A 20,146-nucleotide genomic window follows, 5' to 3' on the forward strand; every position below is an offset into this window, starting at 1 on the left:
GTGCTGAGGTGGAGGTGGGTGAGAACTTCAAGTTCCTAGGAGTAAATATTACCAATGATCAAACTGGGCCAGCCACACTGATGCTACAGTTAAGAAAGCACACTGATTCTTCTACTTCCTCAGAAGGCTAAGGAAACTTGACTTGTCCACAATGACTCTTACTAATTTTTATAGGTGAACTAAAGAAAGCAATCCTAACCAGAGGCACCAACGCTTGAAGAACAAAAATAAAGTTGCTGGAAAAGCTCAGCAGGTTTGGCAGCATCTATGAAGGAGAAAACAGAGTTAACGTTTCAGGTCCGGTGACCCTTCCTCAGGACTGAGGAACTTTCCCAGTTCTGAGGAAGGGTCACTGGACCTGAAATATTAACTCTGTTTTCTCCTTCACAGGTGCTGCCAGACCTGATGAGCTTTTCCAGCAACTTTGTTTTTGTTCTTGATTTACAGCATCTGCAGTTCTTTTGGTTTTTATTTGGTACGGGAACTGCTCTACCCAAGACTGCAAGAAATTGTGAATTGAGCGTTGTGAATGCAGCCCAGTCTATCACAAAAACCAACTTCCCTCCATTGAGTCTGTCTACACTTCCCATTGCCTCGGGAAAGCAGCAACATAATCAAAGACCCCTCCTATCCTGGTTATGTGCTCTGTGATTCTCTTCCATAAGCCAGAAGGAACAAAAGTATGAAAATAAGTACCATCAATTTAATAACAGCTTCTTCCCTGCTGTTGCAAGGCTTATGAACAAACGTCTCAGATTAGAGTTGATCTTTGTCTGCACATTCTCTGTAACTGTGACAATTTATTTTACATTCTGTTCTATTACCTTGATCTGCTGTTGTAAGCTATAATTTGTCTGGTTAGCACACAAAACAATACTTGTCACTATATCTTGGTACATGTGACAATAGTAGATCAAATCAAACCAAATCAATTTGATTTGGGAATGCCATCAGTTGAATCATGTTGAATGCATATTTCCTGCAATTTATATTCTTCTGTGCATTTTCTATTCAACATCCTTCTCTGGTAAAAAGGAAAAAAAAATACACCTCATAATATTACCATAAAAGGAAAATTTGTTGATTGAGATCCAACCCACTGTGGTGGTGTCGTCAGAGAGGAATTCAAAAATTGTCACAAGTGTCCCTGCTATTTACACCCTTGCCTCACTCAACAACTTGGGAAACATTTCATCTGGACCTGAAGGTTTAAGTCTACCTGATCACTAAAAGCCTCTTCTCAATCTATGCTAACACTTTAATTGTATCACAGACTTTCTCCCTGATTTTCAGTCACATATCGTCCCTTTCACAAGTGAACAGTGACACAAAGTATTAATTTAGAACCCCACCTACATCCTCCGACTGTAGTCCTTAATGGGCCCTACTCTTTCCCATGTTATCATTTTACTCCTAATGCACCTGTAAAACAACTAAGGATTAGGTTTTGAAAACTGATATGGGCTTTACTGCGTTAAAGAAGCTATTACGGCAATTTCAGGAAAAGAATGCACATTGAAATCCTGTGACTCATGCCCCTACATTTTGTTTGGGTGAATGAGTTGCAGAAACTCTGAAGTTCTAACATCAATGTTTAAGCATCAGCACACAGATGTCAATTAGAGCAACACACACTATGATCAGAGGCAGGAACACATTATACTCATTCCTTTGTGAGAGTACATTGCGCTGATTACTGCTAATAAAATGTTTGGACATAAATATCACCAGTAAATACAGTAATTTCTTCAAGTCACAGATTATCTGTATTGCACTTGAGCTGGGTATACTGTTTAACCCTGGCACATCTGGTAATGAATATTTCCTTGAAGTAATGAACAGTTGCTTTTAAATATTACTTGTTAACTTTAAACAGCAATCATAAAATGTGAAGATGCTGCGCTGCAACAAGCATTGTCAACATAATTTGTACAAAAAAATTTCATGTACAATTGTTTTTTTGGATAGAATTGCATTGGCACATTTTATCATTGGTGCTCTTCATGCAACATCAGCAAGGAGAATTGACTATGTCCTAGTCCTCAAAAATAAAAATAAATGAAAAGGGCTATACACAAATTCTAAAATTTCCATTGACATGAAAAAGATCACTAAAGAATTTCAATCTGGGTGGGTGCTTTCAGCTGAAATCACTCAGTCACAAGTAGTAGATAATTACTCTTTCTATTTAGAGCTAATTAAAACCTGAATAATTTTGTAAACTGTCGGCTTACAAATGTTACTATGTTTAAGTGTCTGCTTTTCCATATGTTCCATCAGGTGGCCTGTAGTATTTTGGGAATGCCATCAGTTGAAACATGTTGAATGCATATTTCCTGCAATTTATATTCTTCTGTGCATTTTCTATTCGACATCCTTCTCTGGTAAAAAGGAAAAAAAAATACACCTCATAATATTACCATAAAAGGAAAATGGTTTCATTTATTAAACATTGGCTGCAACATTTTCAATAAGTAAAAATAACTAGGTAATCATCTACATTTATTTAACACAAGTGATGATACATCTTACACAAGTCAATCTGTAGAGCAGACCAAAATAATCAATTGTTCATTGAATTGGAACTTTTCATTACATAATTTAGTCTCCTAAAGAAAATTTTCATAAGCACAAACAATCATAGTGCTTTGTTTTGCAAATCAAACCAACAAAAATCAATGGTGCACATTTATGTTACTCAAACACTATGATGTAGACTTTCTGCCTCAAGCACCAACCTACTCTATGGATATTTAGCATGTCTGTGTCAGGTATGTGTAAGTGCTCTGTGGTAGATGCTGGAAATACTCCTGAGAGCAAGAGAACCTAGAACAGTATAGCACAGAAACAAGCCCTTCAGTCCACCATTTCTGAACTGACCATGGTGCCATTCTAAACTATTCCCATCTGCCTGCCTGCACACAGTCCATATCCTTTGATTCAGTCCATGCGTCTGTCTAAATGCCTCTTAAACATTGCTAACGTGTCTATTTTTACCACCTCCCCTGGCAGCGCATTCCAGGCACATACCACCCTCTGTAAAAAAACTTTCCCCTCTCACCTTAAACCTAGTCCTCGGTAACTGACATTTCTACCCTGGGAAAGAGACTCGACTATCAACCCTATCCATGCCTTTCATAATTTTATGCACATCTATCAGGTTGCCCCTCAGCCTCTGACACTCAAGTGAAAATAAACCAAGTTTGGCAAATCTCTCCTTATACCTAATACCCTGCAATCCAAGCAACATCCTGGTAAATCTCTTTTGCATTCTCTCAATGACTTGATCGATGAAGGCAAGCATGCCATATGCCTTCTTTATCACCTTATCCACTTGTATTGCCACTTTCAGGGAGCTACAGACTTGCACCACAAGACCCCCCTGTATATTGAAGCTCCTAAAGGGCGTCTCATTACTCCAAGATGGCGGCAGAGCAGGGTTGAGCCCAGGGCTTGGCCACCTCCACAACAGCGGCAACATTGCCAGGACAAGCCGGATATGCTCCATCTCAGCCTGGCGAGCAAAGAGCAGGTCTGGGTGACTACTTCAGCCCAGACTTGCAGGCTGAGGCAAGGCTTCAGGTCTGAGGCTAGGCCTGGGCACCTGAAGGAGCAGAAGCATCAGGAAAAAGGATGGCAGAGGACCCCGACAGCCAATGGCTGGCAGGAGTGTTGGAAGGGGAACAGAAGAGACAGAATCTGCACATCCCCAGGCCCATAGCTCAAGCTCAGACACAGCAATCAAGATTATGATGGTGGTAGAGGCCCAAGAGCCTATTTCACAAATTCCAGCCAAGGTCAAACAGAGATTGAAGGAGCAGCAGAGGAGGAACAAGAAACAGAGAACAATGAACTTGACTGCAGTAAAATCTTGCATTACGTTCAGTGCTTCAACTTGGCTGGTAGGGCCTTGGGTAGTGTTGTCGAACAGAGAGACCTAGGGGGGCAGGTACATAATTCTTTGAAGTTTGCAGCACATGGACAGAGTGGTTAAAAAGTCATTTGGCCTATTTGCCTTTACTGGTCAGTCCTTTGAGTACAGGAGTTGGGAAGTTATGTTGAAGTTGCATAGGACATTGGTGAGGCCTCTTCTGGAAGAGGCTGTCTAGTTCTGTTCATGTAGTTATAGGAAGGAGATTATCAAACTGAAGAGGGTATGGATGTTGCCGGGTACGGAAGGTTTGAGTTACAGAGAAAGGCTGGATAGACTGAGAATTTCTTCACTGCAGCGTAGGAGGTTGAAAGGCATCCTGAGAGAAGTTTATAAAATAATGAGGGGTATAGATAGAGTTAATGGTAGTTGTCTTTTCCCTAGGATGGGGGATATCAAGACAAGGGGGCACATTTTTAAGTTGAGAGATTTAAAGAAAACATAAGAGGCAATTTTTTACACAGAGGGTGGTGTACATGTGGAATGAACTTTCTGAGGAAGTGGTGAATGCAATTACAATGTTTAAAAGACATCTGGATAAGTATGTGAATAGGAAAGGTTTGGAGCAATATGGGCCCGGAGCAGGCAGGTGGAACTAGTTTAGTTTGGGACTATGTTCAGCATGGACTGGTTGGACCGAAGGGTCTATCTCCATGCTGTATGATTCTATGGAGCCAGAGTGTGGCTGCATTTTGTGTAGAACATGCAAAAAAATTTATGGTATTTTTATACAGGTGATAATAAATCTAAATCTAATTTATTGCACACTTTCCTCTTGCATTTGACTTCCCAAAATGCATTACCTCAGATGTGCCCAGGTCAACAGATAGAAAACAGAAAATCTGACAGGTTTTCAGGTGGGCTTACGATGTGAATGGAATGAAATTATGGTTTATCTCTGTGACATTTCCATGGTCATGCTGATTCTGAACTCATTGCGTTTCACTCATGGTATCATCAAACGTAATTTGCAAGGCTCACTGCAATTGTACCAGGCATGAATAGCAAAATTGCCCAATAAATCACATGAATTATAAATTGTACTGAACAAGAGCCTGTTTCCTGGTATAACAGCAGCCTAAATAGTGATGCTGTACATTGCAGCATTGAAAAACATGGGCATAAAGGGTTAGATTTGCCAAGAAGAGGTAATTTCACGCAGATTGCCACACTGGTCCTTTTTTTTTAATGAAGGGAGATAGCTTCACAATTCTGAAATGATATTCCAATCAGAGGTACCTTTTCCGAGCAGTCAGCTGCTATAAGCTGAAATTTAAAGGTTCTGACAGGTGCTGGGAGAATAGGGTGACAGATGTTTTTTTGGAATAGGGTGCCATGTAAGTGGGGTGCCAGCTGGAAAGGATAATATGGTGCTGGGGTAAGAAGCCAGATGTGTACAGGGTACTATGATAGGTTAGTAATGCCAGCTGAGTAGGGTGCTAGCAGTAGGGTGGGGGGAATAGGGAACTAGGGTAGGGTGCTGGATGGGAATAGAGGTAGGGTGTCAGGTAAGTAAAGTGAAAGGAGGGCAGGATGCCAGATAAAGTAGGCTACTAACCATGTAACTTGCTACCTGAGTAGAGGACAGGACGCCAAGTGTGAACAATGTAGGCTGCAAAGTGGCAAGGCAAATGATGCCATACCAAGGGTACAGCAGGTTGTACGGGAGAAATTAGAATGTCATGACAGGAGGGGTGGATGTTAAGTCTGGGGCTGTGGGTTTGGGTCCACAAATGGTAGTGGTGCTGCTGGTGGTTTTGGGGATGGGAGTTTGGATTGTCGTGTCTCGGGTCTGGGCTGGTGTGGTCTGGTCCAGCAGGGGTTGGACTAAGTCAGGTCAGATCCACTGTGGGGTGGGGAGTGAGATGCCAGTTTTGGTCTGGTAAGAAGGGCAGGAGCTGGGTTCAGCAGACAGGAAATGGGAAGCATGTCATCTCCGAGTCAATAGGTAAGTGTGGGATTAATTTAGTAGTCATTCAGGAGTTAAACAATGTATTTCATAGCCTAAATTTTGCTGAGTAAATACTTTATTTAATTTAATCAAAACAATCCAAAGTCTCCAATTTGGAAGGAGACATTTGGTGGATCCCACTTATAGGGGGATTGCCCAGCAAATAATTCAACTTCCAGGCAATTCCTTCGGAATGTGTAACAAGGGGATTCTCCAGGGTCCCTATCTATTTTTGCATAGTGGCTATCCGGCCATTGGAAAATGTAGGCCATAACGTAGTTGGAGAACTAACTACATTATTCTAACATGTATGACTAAACTATTTTGAAACAGGTTAAAAACCACAATTTTGCATAGCTAACTTCTCCTGATATGTAATGTTCCCAAGGTATTTGCATCAATGTTACTTAACTGCAGCTTTCTGGCAGTGTCAAGGTCATGTGGGGCAAGCAGAGGCTTTGTCAACTTGATTGAGTCCAAATAAATTTAAAAAGCATTCAGACCTGGTAAAGTCATGAAAATATCCTTTAATAGCCCCTATCCTAAACTTCTTTTCTCACTCCTGCAACCACCATTGGTTCTGATCAGCCCCACTTTCGCCCTCATCCCTCATCTGGCCAGGGACTGTCTACCTGTACTGCAGAGACTATGTATGTATATAGAGATATTTATATGAATACGATATATTTTTGGAATTAAAAAACGTCTACGAGCCAAATCCAGCTTCCTGATGTATGATTTCCTGCTTACACTCATTGGTCATCTGATCATTAACATTAGCTTAGTGAGGTCAGGGGTTAATTTCAAAAAAATCATGCATATCTCATGATTTTAAGTGTCTTTTCAGTATGAATAGAAATCAGGCAAACAAAGGAAACACATTAAGTATGTGCTCATATTGCACTTTCTGGAATGGCGCCATAATATTTAAAGCTCATTAAATTTCATAGATAAAACAGACCTTGCATCTCTTTTCATGTACATCAAATCAAATATATAAATTATTTACAATGATTTTCAGATTCAATGAACTTTTTTTTAAATTTAGGACTACCCCCAATAGATTTCTGACCAAAAATATGGCATGATTTTATACATTCACTTGTTTTTAGAATATTTTGCTATTTTAAGAAAACAAATATTTTTTACAATTACTGTAGTCACCCGTTTAGAATAACAGACCAGGATTTTATGGCAAACACTTGAAAGTAAATCTTAATAGTAGTACAATACATAACTCGAGCTAGAAGCAACAAACTGATACAAAATAAGCAACAAAATTATTGACACAAAGACATTGAGATAAAGTAAGTTGTTCAGACAGTTTCCCAAACAAAAGGAGTACAATTACTTAAGACTTACAAACATGTCAGTTCTGTTACAAACCAAGTCATATATATCTACATGAGTACATTGTTAGTTACAAAATGATATAGTAAACAAGTGCATTTTATTGATATTTGGCCAAGAGTAAAGCAAGACTTAAAATCAGCCACACTACCAACAAGTGTGAACTGACAAGCAGCAAGGCGACAGGATAGAAGTGGCTTGAAGTTGGTCTGTTATCAGAGACTGCCTCAGGGTCATCGGTGTCATTCATTGCTCCCTTGGCATAACTGCTGTTAGTCAGAGAGGAAGGCCAGTAATGCATAGCAAAAAGTGAAAAGAAAACAATGTTACTTCAAGATTATTCATTAATTAGAGGCGATTGTTGTGCTCCAGGAAAGACAGGCATCATATGCAAGGCATGGGTAAAAGCTTGTAAAGGACACTATGACTAAAGAAAATTAGATTTGAACATTAAAAGAGGAAGCTGCATGAGGAAATTTACCCAATTTGTTCAGCCACAGACTGATATCGATAAATTCTCAGGCAATCCTGTAAGATTCAGAGCCCACTATTGGAAAAAAAACTTAAAGTTGACACTGCACAAAAAAAATCACATGGAAAGCTGATAGATTAAAGCAGCCAACAACTTCAGCTCTCACTTGTTATTGATGGTACTACATAATGTTGAAGAACAGCTAGCTCAATGAAACTCAGTACTGGGCAAACACGAAGCAGCACAGAGGTGGTGATAAAGTATAGGGCAAAGATTGAAAGTTAGAGCTCAGAGTCCATAAAAGATTTGTTACGTTAAACATATTTCTATGGGAAATTTCAGTGGGGGAATTATTTACTTGAGAAATAGAAAGGAGGCAAAGATGAAGTTTGAAATATTCCTGGGGTGACAGGATGTGGGCGGAAGTAAAATTATTGTAGATAATGTCCTGGCTATTCTGGTATGGACAGGGATTTTATGTAAAACACCTGAAAGTAAAGCTTAATAGTAACACAAAGCACAACTCAAGCCAGAAGCAGCAAGTTGCTACAAAATAAGCAATGAAGTTATTGAGGTGATTCCAATGGAGATGGACAACAGAAATTAGTGGCAATGGAAAGCGTGGTCAGTTGTATAAGATGGCAGTAGTGCCCCTGCACTAGGAGGCCCAGATTCATGTCCTGTCTGCTTCAGAACTGTGTAATAATACATCTGAACAGATTGATCAAAAAATAAAAATACCTACAAGATGCCAAGATGTTGTTGAAGAGCATACCAAGAACTAAAGTGTTAGAAGGGATTATAAGAGATAGGATTTGTAATAATCTAGAAGGGAATAATTTGATTAAGGATAGTCAACACGGTTTTGTGAAGGGTAGATTGTGCCTCACAAACCTGATTGAGTTCTTTAAGAAGGTGACCAAACAGGTGGATGTGGTGTATATGGATTTCAGTAAAGCATTTGATAAGGTTCCCCAATGTAGACTGTTGCAGAAAATACGGAGGCATGGGATTGCGGATGATTTAGTGGTTTGGATCAGAAATTGGCTAGCTGTAAGAAGACAGAGGGTGGTGATTGATGGGAAATGTTCATCCTGGAGTTCAGTTACTAGTGGTGTACCACAAAGATCTGTTTTGGGGCCACTGCTGTTTGTCATTTTCATAAATGACCTGTATGAGGGCGTAGAAGGATGGGTTAGTAAATTTGTGGATGACACTAAAGTTGGTGGAGTTGTGGACAGTGCAGAAGGATGTTGCAGGTTACAGATGGACATAGATAAGCTGCAGGGCTGGGCTGAGAGGTGGGAAATGGAGTTTAATGCGGAAAAGTGTGAGGTGATTCAATTTGGAAGGAGTAGCAGGAATACAGAGTACTGGGCTAATGGTAAGATTCTTGGTAGTGTGCGATGAGCAGAGAGATCTTGGTGTCCATTAGCATAGATCCCTGAAAGTTGCTGCCCAGGTTGATAGGGTTGTTAGGAAGGTGTGCGGTGTGTTAGGTTTTATTAGTAGAGGGATTGAGTTTCGAAGCCATGAGGTCATGTTGCAGCTGTACAAAACTCTGGTGCGGCCGCACTTGGAGTATTGTGTACAGTTCTGGTCACCGCATTATAGGAAGGATGTGGAAGCACTGGAAAGGGTGCAGAGGAGATTTACCAGGATGTGGCCTGGTATGGGAGGGAAGCTCTTATGAGGAAAGGCTGAGGGACTTGAGACAACAAAGTGTGGAGCTGGATGAACACAGCAGGCCAAGCAGCATCTTAGGAGCACAAAAGCTGACACTTTGGGCTTCAGATTGGTTTCACAGGTCGGCGCAACATCGAGGGCCGAAGGGCCTGTATTGCGTTGTAATGTTCTATGTTCTATAAATTGTAAATGTTGGAGGTACAAATAAGATCATCAGTGAATTTCACCATGACAACCGAAATACAGGAAGCAAAAATATAAACTCGATGAAGGAACTGCATACTACAGTGATTTAATATGCTGTGCTGTTTTTCTGTTACCAAACTCACTACACTTTAGCAACAAAACCAAATTTAAATGCTTGTCATCAATTTAACCTTTCTCAGTAAATGTTCTATCTTGCGGAGTTCTAAATCATCTATCACTCAATGACAATACTCCTTCAGAACAGTTGCAGGAATTTCAAATGATAGGTGGACATAAGAATTAAATTTCACTTATTATTTGATCCTAGTTTGGAACTGGCGCTGGTAACTCATTGTACCGGAGAATAGAGCAGTGGGGGAGCCAACTCTTGAAAGGCAGCAGTACAGTTTTAAAAGGATATTATCAAAAAAAAATGGCCACAATAAAATTAAAAATAGTTGACACCTTTCCAAAGAATATAAAACACAAAAGAGGCCACCGCAAAAGCTGATGAATAACAAAACAGGCAGGAAACAGCTTGGCAATGATCACAGAGCACAACACATTAACACCTTCCTCCCACAAGAAAGAAATGCTCCCTATTATGGAGTAAACCATTGTGCACAATATCTGCAGAACCTGCAAACAAATGTGAAGTTAGTGCCTCTGCATTTGGAGTTATCAATGTAAGAATAATTAACTGACAGACAACATATATTAAGCCAAAGTGCACAGATTCATTAATTTCATTCTGAACAATGACTCAAACATATATGCATAACTGAAGGAACAGGGCATACAGATATAAACACCTGCCTTATACACTTGCTCATGAATATAAAAGTGAATTTTTATTACAATATCTGTGATATTTCCTCAACCACAACAGCAAGATTCCCTTCTTCATTTTGAAACAGCCTATTCTTTGTCTGAATATCATTCATTCTGACACATTAAAGGCTTTAGAACTTTTCATTGGGTGGATTTTTAAAAATCTTTAAATTACTTTGAACTGTTCCTAGCCCATCTTTTGTTTTTCTTCTATATTTAATTGTTCTCGTTTTTGCAAGCAATATCCTCAACACCTACCTTTACCCTCAATCTTATTTATCTATAGACTTAGCCTTTGGTTCACCATTAATTAGAAAATATTTTATCAGGACAAAATGCATATTTTTTACATTATATGGTTTTTACATTACAATAGTGACAGCATTGACTATAGAACTTTACGGTGTCATGAGTCAATAAAATGACCTTCATAAAGTACAACCTTTTCAAAGAACTCTAAAATATCTTGGAGGCATGTTCAAAATTATAACGAATTACAAGGTGAGTCAAAGCAAAACCTATTTTCACTGCTAAGAGAACCAGTGAGAGCCAGTAATGAGAAGCCTTGAAGTGAATTTTGATATTGAGGATCAAATTCTGACTGCAGGGCTGAATCTGGGAGCTGACCAAACACTTATGAGCTCCAGGACCCTGGAACAGCATTTTACTGGTGGTGCGAATTTACAGGCTGCTGCTAGTCTCTGAGGAAATTTTTGTCTTTTCCCTCAACAGAAGGTTGGAATCTCAGCAGTCTCACTGGTATGATGGAATCTGGAAGAAGCTAAGGCCAGTCATGGATGGGAGGAAGCTAAGAGGAGTTTATTCCTGCCACAACGATGCAAGCACAGGGATGGCCATTACTCGTGGAGATCCCTCGTGGAGCCACCAACTGACCATCAAGGAAAGTAGTTGCTGGACACTCATTGGAATGCCACCAGGACCTCTGACGTAGGGAGCCTGTTGGGGGTGGAAAGTTCTAGGGAAGGTGATGGCTCAGTGATATTATTGCAAGGCCATTAGTCCAGAAAATAAGCTGATGTTTTGGGGCCCAGATTCAAATCCCATCGTGGCAGACGGTGGAATTATTTGTTCCATAATTATCTGGAATACTCTCAAATAGCTAACAAATCACTCAGTTGTAACATTTGCAATGAAGTCGTGGAGTGCAGTGGACCAAGAAGGCAACTTGCCACCAAAGGTAGAGACAGACAATAATTGCTGGCCCAGACAGTGAAGTCCAAGTTCCACAAGTGAATTAAAAAAACGTTGTTTGCAAGTGACATAATTCGAAGCTTGACGGACAGCTATGAGCTGAGGTCGCCACCTAGCACTGCAATAGAGGGAAGTGGTGTAGAGGGAAGACATTGTGTATGCCCTTGATGCCTTCTTCTGCTATCTTGCCAGCCCTATCACCTCCCAACACAGGGCTGGGAAAATTCAGCTCAAAAATTTAATACAACCACCATTAGAACAAAGCACATTTTTGACGCCATTTGTGCCAGATGGCAGGGAATTCAGAGGCTCTCAAGGGAAATTCTGTCCATGAAACAACACTAATCACATTGCAAGGCTGAGGAAGTAGCTGTAGCTGGGTATTGGGCTGGGTGCTAGGGCTGTGGGGAAGACAGCCTTCCAAGAACCACATATCAAGTGATCAGAAAGATAGACCCGTGCCCCCCATGACACCAAATCTGCCAGAAAGTGCCAGTGCTTTGTCCACATGGCTCATTCATATAGTATAGGTACCCTGAGCCCACCGCTCCCCCTTGTACTGGAGAGAGGTGGACTACCAGTTGTGCCAAAATGAGGCCTTTAAGTAGCCATTGTTGGCCACTTAACCACTTCAGTTAGCTTTCAGGTAGGAAGGCCTTCCTCAATTCTTGCTGCCCCGACTGAATTTGACTGAGTTGGGAGGGTATCAGGCACTCCGCATTTTGTCTTCCTTCTGATTCTACAATCAGCCCACTATCAAGGTGGACTTTAATTCTTCCCATCATCTGCTACAGCACATTGTTGGAATTGGGCCACCTGACCAAATGACACTTTGTCTTTTCCTTTTCTTATCATCCATTAATGTTGTATATGATCATCATAATACCTGTGATACATGGGCAAATGTGAACATGTGCTAATGTCAAAATGTCCAGAAACACTTAAGGACAGGGATGAAATGTACATTGATCTTAAACATGCCAGATCCAGCAGTTCACTGTCCCCTGTTAGAATAGTGTTGCTGTCTAGTGATGACCACCACATCACGCTCCCACATTACCACTTTCCCTCCAATGTTCTATTGAGGTTTTCCTAAAACCACACAAGGCACTAGTCAGACCTCAGCTGGAATACTTGTGAACAGTTTTGGGCTCCTTATCTAAGGAAAGATTTGATGGCATTGGAGGAAGTGCAGAGAAGGTTGTCAAAACTGATAACAGGTATGGTTAGATAGATTTGACAAGAGTCTTGAATGCATTAGCCAGTACTCATTCGAATTTAGAAAATGAGAGGTCATCTTTTTGAAACATACAAGATTTTTATGGGGCTTGACAGATTGGATGCAGAAAGGTCTATCCCATTGTGGGAGACCTTAGGATCAGAATAAGGGGTCACACATTTAAAATAGAGATAAGGAGGAATTTCTTCTATCAGATGATTGTGAATCTGTGGAATCATTTACTGCAGAGGGCTGTTGGGGTTTGCCCATTAAATACATTCAACACTGTGAATGAGTAACAGAATTTAGAGTTATGGTGAAAAAGTAGGAAAGTGAAGTTGAAGATTATCAGATTAGCCATGATCTCATTAAATGGTGGAGCAGACACAATGGTTGAATGGTCTGCTGATGCTCCTACATCTTATGGTCTCATGTACTGAGTTGCCTCTTTTCTCAATTGTAATCCCTTCTGCATCCCAGCGTTCTATCTTCAATACCTGCAATTAAGTTCCCCAGCTTCCCTCCTGCTGCCCCAGCCCCTGATAACTTCCCACTGAGCTTTAGTGGACTGACTCCCAGGAGTGACAGTGGCCCACTCCCTGGACTTTAGAGATATGGGCATTATGGCTCTGAACACCCTGACTGGTAGACTGGATGTGCCCAAGCTTGTAGAACGATATCAGAGATAGCTCTTGACTTGCTGTGCTGGGAGCCCGGACTGAAGGGCATATCATAGGATTGATAACTACTGACAATTTAACAAGTTACCTGGCTTTATGTATGTGCTGAAAGGTAAGGCAAAATAGAAATGCTGTGAGTCTGTTTGACTTGGCTGAGGAGTAAAAACAGAAAAATGCGAAGTCAAGACAAGCATGCTGTGAGTATCCAAGTACAAAGTGAGTGAGTGGTAACAGAGTAACTGAGTAACCGTGAGATGCAGTCTAGTCCGATTTGTGAACTGAGTGCCTGTCCCTGACTGCAAGGTCTCCTGGCAGCAACAATACACTAAAAGATAACAGTACACTTCAAAGAGCAGCATGAAAGAGTAGAGCCGTACTTTAAGTAGATTAGAGATGTGCCAAAATGATGTGGTGAGACTGGTACATGTCAGATACCAAATTCTGTGAACGTGAGATGAGTACATCTGCTGCTCATGGAGTGTGCCCTGAGATACTGAGTGCCCAAAGTGGGGATCCAGAGGAGCAAGCAGCAAGATGGAGTCAAGAGATTACCACTCTGACTTTCATGTTGGGAATCTTTGGCATCTAGTTGCTATGCAGTGTGGGGCAGAATGGGCAACTGCGCATTAATGAGGCAATATGAAGTAATAATAAGGCCATTAACTAGAGATAATTCATGCAATTAGGCTTCTCCCCACCTACCAGTGAGAATCCAGTCTCACAGTTCTAATCTTAATTGCTAAATTGTCATTTTTTTTGTTGTTAATGTTGAGAAGACCTTTGTTGGACATCTCCCTCAATTTTTCCATGATTCTTGCCATGGTCCACATCATTCCCAGGCCAAGAAGATTGCACCAAATATATTTATCAAAAACGTACGATAGCTTGCACCTCAGCTAAGTTTGCAGAATTTTACTGCCAGCAGAAAGCAATTTATTCAATTCAAAACTCAGGTAAATCTACGAACCTTCTAAACTGCAAGAGTTGTCAGCAGGAAATTCTGTGGATCTACAACTCAGACTATATCCACAACTTTTCTGGGCCCAAAACATCAGCCTTCTTGCTCCTCTGATGCTGCTTGGCATGCTGTGTTCATCCAACTCTGCACCTTGTTATCTTTGACAAAATAACCTTGCCTTATGTGCATCCAAGAGAAAAGTACCTCCTCCAGGCTGAACCTTACTACAAAATTAGTTAAATGCCACTTTTCTTGAGTTTCATGGACAATTTCTTCCACACAGATAAACATGGATTCATCCTAAACCTTAACCCCTGTGGCACCTGGCCTGTCCGATGCTAGCCCAATTCTCCACTCATCGTAACCTGAAGTACTCAATGCTGCTGGGATTTCTGGTACTGGCATAAATGATACTGGCCATTGTGCACCTGGTCAAGCAGCATAGGTTCCAGAATGGCTTTGCCCATTTTGATTTGCTTGCCCCAGACATGGCAGATAAAGGGAAATTGGTACATCACTTTGTGGAGAGAAACCCACACATCCTGGTGAATAGAATTGTGTAGAGGGGATACATCCTCTTTTTCTGGGCCAGTAGAGGAAATCACACCTTAGACCATGTTAGCCAAGGTTGATCTGATGTCATTTTGGTTTCCGCAGTCTGGTGGAACTGCCCAGCCTTACTGTGCGAACATTAGTAACATCAACTGCTCCATTAGGTCTCTCCGCTATCTCACACTCACTCAATCTCATATACTACACCCATCTCCCACCAAAACTCTTGCTCTACCACTCTCACTATTACTTGCCACATCTTCCTTCACTCACTCTTTCCGACCCGCAACAGCAGTAACCCTGCATGCCCTGTGCACTGCCTACTCACTCACTCAGGACACTTCCCCTCCTTTCTCCCATCGTACTCTAAATGACCCTATATCTGCGTGTCATCTGCCCTAGAGATGTGTCATGTCATGTCTGAATAGGTTGGTTAAAAGTATTTTTACCTCTTGGAGGAGCAGGAAATTTGTTGTGATATTACCCTGTAGAGTATTTATTTTACTATAATTTTTGACAGTTTGTCGAAAATGTAAATAATTTGTGATGCAAGTTAATGCATGATATGGTACTTGCAGCAGAGTTGATAATCAAGTAATATGTGAATGAACAGTTCTCCCACAATCCTGTCATTCTTCAATAAGCAACCCTTCATTTAGATCACCAATGATTCTTACAGGGCTGAAGCTGACATTTATTGCTTGAGTGTCAGTTTTGTCATATTTCATGGACAGTATCTCTGTGTTAGGCCAAACAAGTTTTCTCATAGTTTCTTATCAAACTCACCTATCTATGGCAGCCCTCCAGTCAGTTCTGAGGAAGGGACACTGGACCCAAAACATTAACTCTGATTTTTCTTTCGTCACAGATGCTGCCAGGCCTGCTGAGATTTTCTAGCAACTTCTGTTTTTGACCCAGAATGGATTGACATGCCTGGTGCTAGTGCTATCCTTAAAAGGGCTTTGTGCACCTGAAAAATGACCACTGGTGCAGAGCTGCCCTGCACAAAATTTTCCTTGAATATGGCAGGCAAAGAGTCTTGCACGCAGGGACCTGGAGGTCTTGGTGATGCCTGGTGAGGACGGATGTTTTCTTCATCACAGGACCAGCAATGGAGGCTATGAAAGAAGACCATGCTGGCCTGGTCCGTGGTTGCCACTCGGGTCAGTCTATGCCATTCAGCACACTGTAAGAGGAAGGTTGCCAGGGTAAGTGCCACCTCCTTCTGTCCAATACCTCTCACTCACTCAATCCCTACTACTGCGGCCACCTCCAACCAATGGCCATGTCATATCTTTCTCATAACATGTAACCTGCAACATCTTTCCTCACTTACTCCCACCCACCCCAAGCATGCTGCCCAGTCATTCATTCAGAACACTTCGTCACACATCAAAAGCAACCGCTGTGCCACCCACTTTCAACTCCCTACCACCTTACTCTCTCTCATTCCGTAAGCTGCAAGCCCAGAGGTCTTCCCGACTGTCACATGCCCAACCTCCTTGACCTTGTGGAAACCCAGAACTAAGGCCCGAACAGCACAAGGACAAGACCAGACATCAAGTTGGCCTGAATACACTGGCCACAAGACCCCTCCAGAACAATCAAAGCTGCAACTGGTGCCCAGGACTCCATTGGGAGCACATGCTTACCTCTCAGAACAGTAGGCTTCCCTCATCGACACCTGGGATAAACTAGGTGGAGCCATCTATGCAGGAAATGTGGGAGACATGCTGGACTTCAGGTGAGACTGGAACTTCTGGGTTTCAAACACCACCACCACCACAACCATCACACACCAACCCCACCATGCCACCCCCCGCCCCCCGCACGTCCCCACCCCCACAACCCAGCCAGTGTACTGCTGGCAAATGTTCAAGCCACTGAGAACAAAATGGATGAACTTAAAGTTAGACTCACCAAAGGCAACTGTGAGACTGCAATCTGCTTTGCTTTACATAGACGTGATTTACTCCTGCCACATCTGACTGTGCCTTACAACCTGAGGGTTTCACTGAATGGAACCCTCACCATCCTTGGACAAGGCAAGGGGGCAGTGGGGTCTGCTTCCTAATCAACACATCCTAGTGCTCAGATGCAGCAACCCTGGTGAGTTACTGCTCCCTAGACCTAGAATATTTTACAGTAAAATGCCATCCTTACCACCTGCTGCATAAATTCACCACTGTTATCCTAACAGCGGTCCACATCTCACCCAATGTGGAAGTGATGAGTGCACTTGACAATGTATACAATGCTACAAACAGTCTTGAGACAGAATACCCTGAGACCTTGTCCATAGTAGCTGGTGACTTCAACCAGATCAACCTCAAGTACATGCTACCAAAATACCATCAGCATGTCTCCCGTCCCACCAGAGGTCTGAACATCCTTGACCATTGCTATACAACCAAAGATGCCTATTGCTCCATCCCCCGTCTACATTTTGGAAACTCAGATCACAACACTGTTCCTCCTCCCAGCTTACAAGCAGAAGTTGAAGTGTGAGGATCCTGTACAGAATGCCATTTAGGTCTGAAGCAACGGAAATGCCTCTATGGGACTGCTTCCAGTTAGTGGACTATTCCATTTTCAAGAACTCAATGGCCAACTTAAATGAGCATGCCACTACCATCACAGACTTCATTAGTAAGTATGTGGAAGAATGCATGCCAAATAAGTTAATCTGAACGTTCCCCAACTGTAAAGCATGGGTGAACCGGGAGATCTACTCCCTACTGAAATCTAGGTCAGAGGCAAACAAGTCAGGCAATCCTGACCTATACAGGAAATCTAGTTATGACCTTAAGACCTTCACTGCAACGCTGTGTTCTACAATCCATTCTGCTACCTTGATGCACATTGTATGGTACGATCTGCCTGTATAGCATACAAGTCAATACTTTTCACCGTATCTCAGTACGTGACAACAATAAATCAATCATTCCAGGAGAAAAACAACCCCTAATAGGGTAGAAAGAATCAAGATAGATGGTGAACTGCCGAACCTTCTGCTCCTCACCCCTCATAAGGAGAGGATCCTGATTCCGGCTGCCCTGAGTGGCTGACTAATTGCGTCCAAGCCCTTGAACTAGCATTGGAGACCGCACCTAACTTACTGTGGGGAACACTTGAATGAAGGTTAAGTCCTTTGACTCCATTCTGACTTGCATAGCAAGGCTGGCTATACAACACAGCAATACAGCACTATGGAGAGTCTGGTATCTTTGGCTGAGAGACAAGGTGCAGAAAGGCCATGAAAAGCAGTGATGTTGCGAGCAAACATCTTTGATCTGCGAGCAAAGCATTACAATATTAGTTGTGTCATGAGATGCAGTGGTGAAGTGCAGAAATGTCCTGTGAGTGGATTGGAGATGTGGCATGAGAGTTCTTAGAGGCTGGCACATGTCAATGCCATTGTCCATGGATGGAAAGTATGTGTCTTTGATGTCCTCTATAAGTTACAAACTCTCTTAATAAGCAACTCACACTGCCAAGGAAGAATCTTGCCTTGATGCCTCATCCAGGTGCGCTATGGTTTATAAAGCCACGATACCATTTTTTTTAACCATCTATGATCTTGTCCCACCACATTCAAAATCATGTGTATGTACATCTCTCTTCCTGAACTGGCATTATATTGACTCACACAATTCTTCCAACTAAATTAATCACTTCAAAGTTCACTGCATTATATCTGCAAAGAACTTACCAATTTTATCAGTCTGTGAAATGTTAATATTCTCCTCTGAAATGTCTCGCTATTCCCATATTTCTGAATTTTACACCACCTACAAAATTTGAAAATATATTCCCAGATTCACATTAATAATACAGCAAAAGGATCAGTCATTTACTTTGAATAATATGAGGCTCAATTTTACCAGAAGGTCCAATATGGTACTTTATGAAATATTTTTTAAAACTGCCCAAATATTCTGCTACAATGCAGTCTTCTGCTTATGTTGCCAAAATGGTGTGGGAATAATAAAACTGAATTATTGGCTCTTGTGGGAGGATTACAATTAAAATTGACAGAAGACTACAGGAAGCATATAAGCATCTTTATGGTATGCATCCCCTGAAGTCAAGGCTTCATGCCAAGAGTACAAACAAGCAGAACTGCCTTTTGAAGTTGATAAGTTACACTGCCCTTTAACATACAGAAAATTTTAACTATTTATAAAGTCAGCTGAACCTTTCATATTTTCAAAAATATTTTCACAATTTACAATAATTCAGATATTCTCTATCTGCCTCAAAATCCAGTCATTAGATCATAAGGTGTAGACAAAGAGCCCGGGACAGGAGCAGCATCTGGTTTCTGTCCACGGCTCTGACACAAACACTGATCTGCCTGAATCAAAAGTAATTAACTGCATACTTTTAACATTTTGTTACCTAATTAGAATTTATACTTTTCTTTGGTAACTTTTGTGTCTCCAGTTCCATTATTGAATAATTCACATACTTTCACAGAGTACCACCTCTTTAACAGAATTACTAAGCTACAAAGTCAAACTGGCCACACTCTATCAGAACAATTGTCAGAACCCCAACCATGGTACAGAAATTCCTATTACACCACTGTGATATTTCCATTTTCTGTGTCACAGTTTAGCTCCTCTAAGTCAGACTGTCAACTTGCAACAAATCAAGAGTAACTTTGAACTGTAAACTAGTTATTTTAGAGGTGAGGTGAAAGTGACAGCCCTTGACACCAAGGCCACATTTGACCAAGTGTGGCATCAAGGAGCCCTAGCAAAACTGGAATCAATGGGCATTAGAGGGCAAACTCTCCACTGGTTGGAGTCATGCCTGTCAGATAGGAGTACAATCAGCTCAGTTCCAGGATATTTCTATCAGAGTTCCTCGGGCTGGTGTCCAAGACACAAACATCTTCAGCTGCTTTATCAATAACCTTCCTTCCACCATAAAATCTGAAGTGGGGATGTTTCCCAATGACGGCACAATGTTCTAGACCATTTGTGACTTCCCAAATGCTGAAGTAATTCAACAAATGCAACTAGATCTGAAGAATATCCAGGCTTGAGCTAACAAACGGCAAGTAACATTCATACTACAAGAAACAATATGAACACTATCCCTTTACACTCA

The 20,146-nt window shown here is 41.5% G+C and overlaps 1 protein-coding gene across 9 annotated transcripts in view; it reads right to left on the minus strand.

Moving 5' to 3' along the window:
• Positions 1–391: 391 nt before the first annotated feature.
• Positions 392–20,146, minus strand: part of inpp4b (inositol polyphosphate-4-phosphatase type II B) — a 698,832-nt gene continuing 679,077 nt past the window's right edge. For 7 of the 9 annotated variants that reach the window (XM_048533444.2, XM_048533492.2, XM_048533482.2 and 4 more), the window contains one exon: positions 2,461–7,501. In XM_048533444.2, coding sequence (XP_048389401.2) covers positions 7,333–7,501 — 169 coding nt within the window. In that variant the 3' untranslated portion in view covers positions 2,461–7,332. Of the gene's footprint in view, positions 2,382–2,460; positions 7,502–20,146 lie in introns of those variants that run through there. The other 2 variants (XM_048533451.2, XR_009443252.1) reach the window with 2 other exon arrangements.

Source organism: Stegostoma tigrinum, chromosome 1, assembly GCF_030684315.1.
Source record: "Stegostoma tigrinum isolate sSteTig4 chromosome 1, sSteTig4.hap1, whole genome shotgun sequence".
Taxonomy (NCBI): domain Eukaryota; kingdom Metazoa; phylum Chordata; class Chondrichthyes; order Orectolobiformes; family Stegostomatidae; genus Stegostoma; species Stegostoma tigrinum.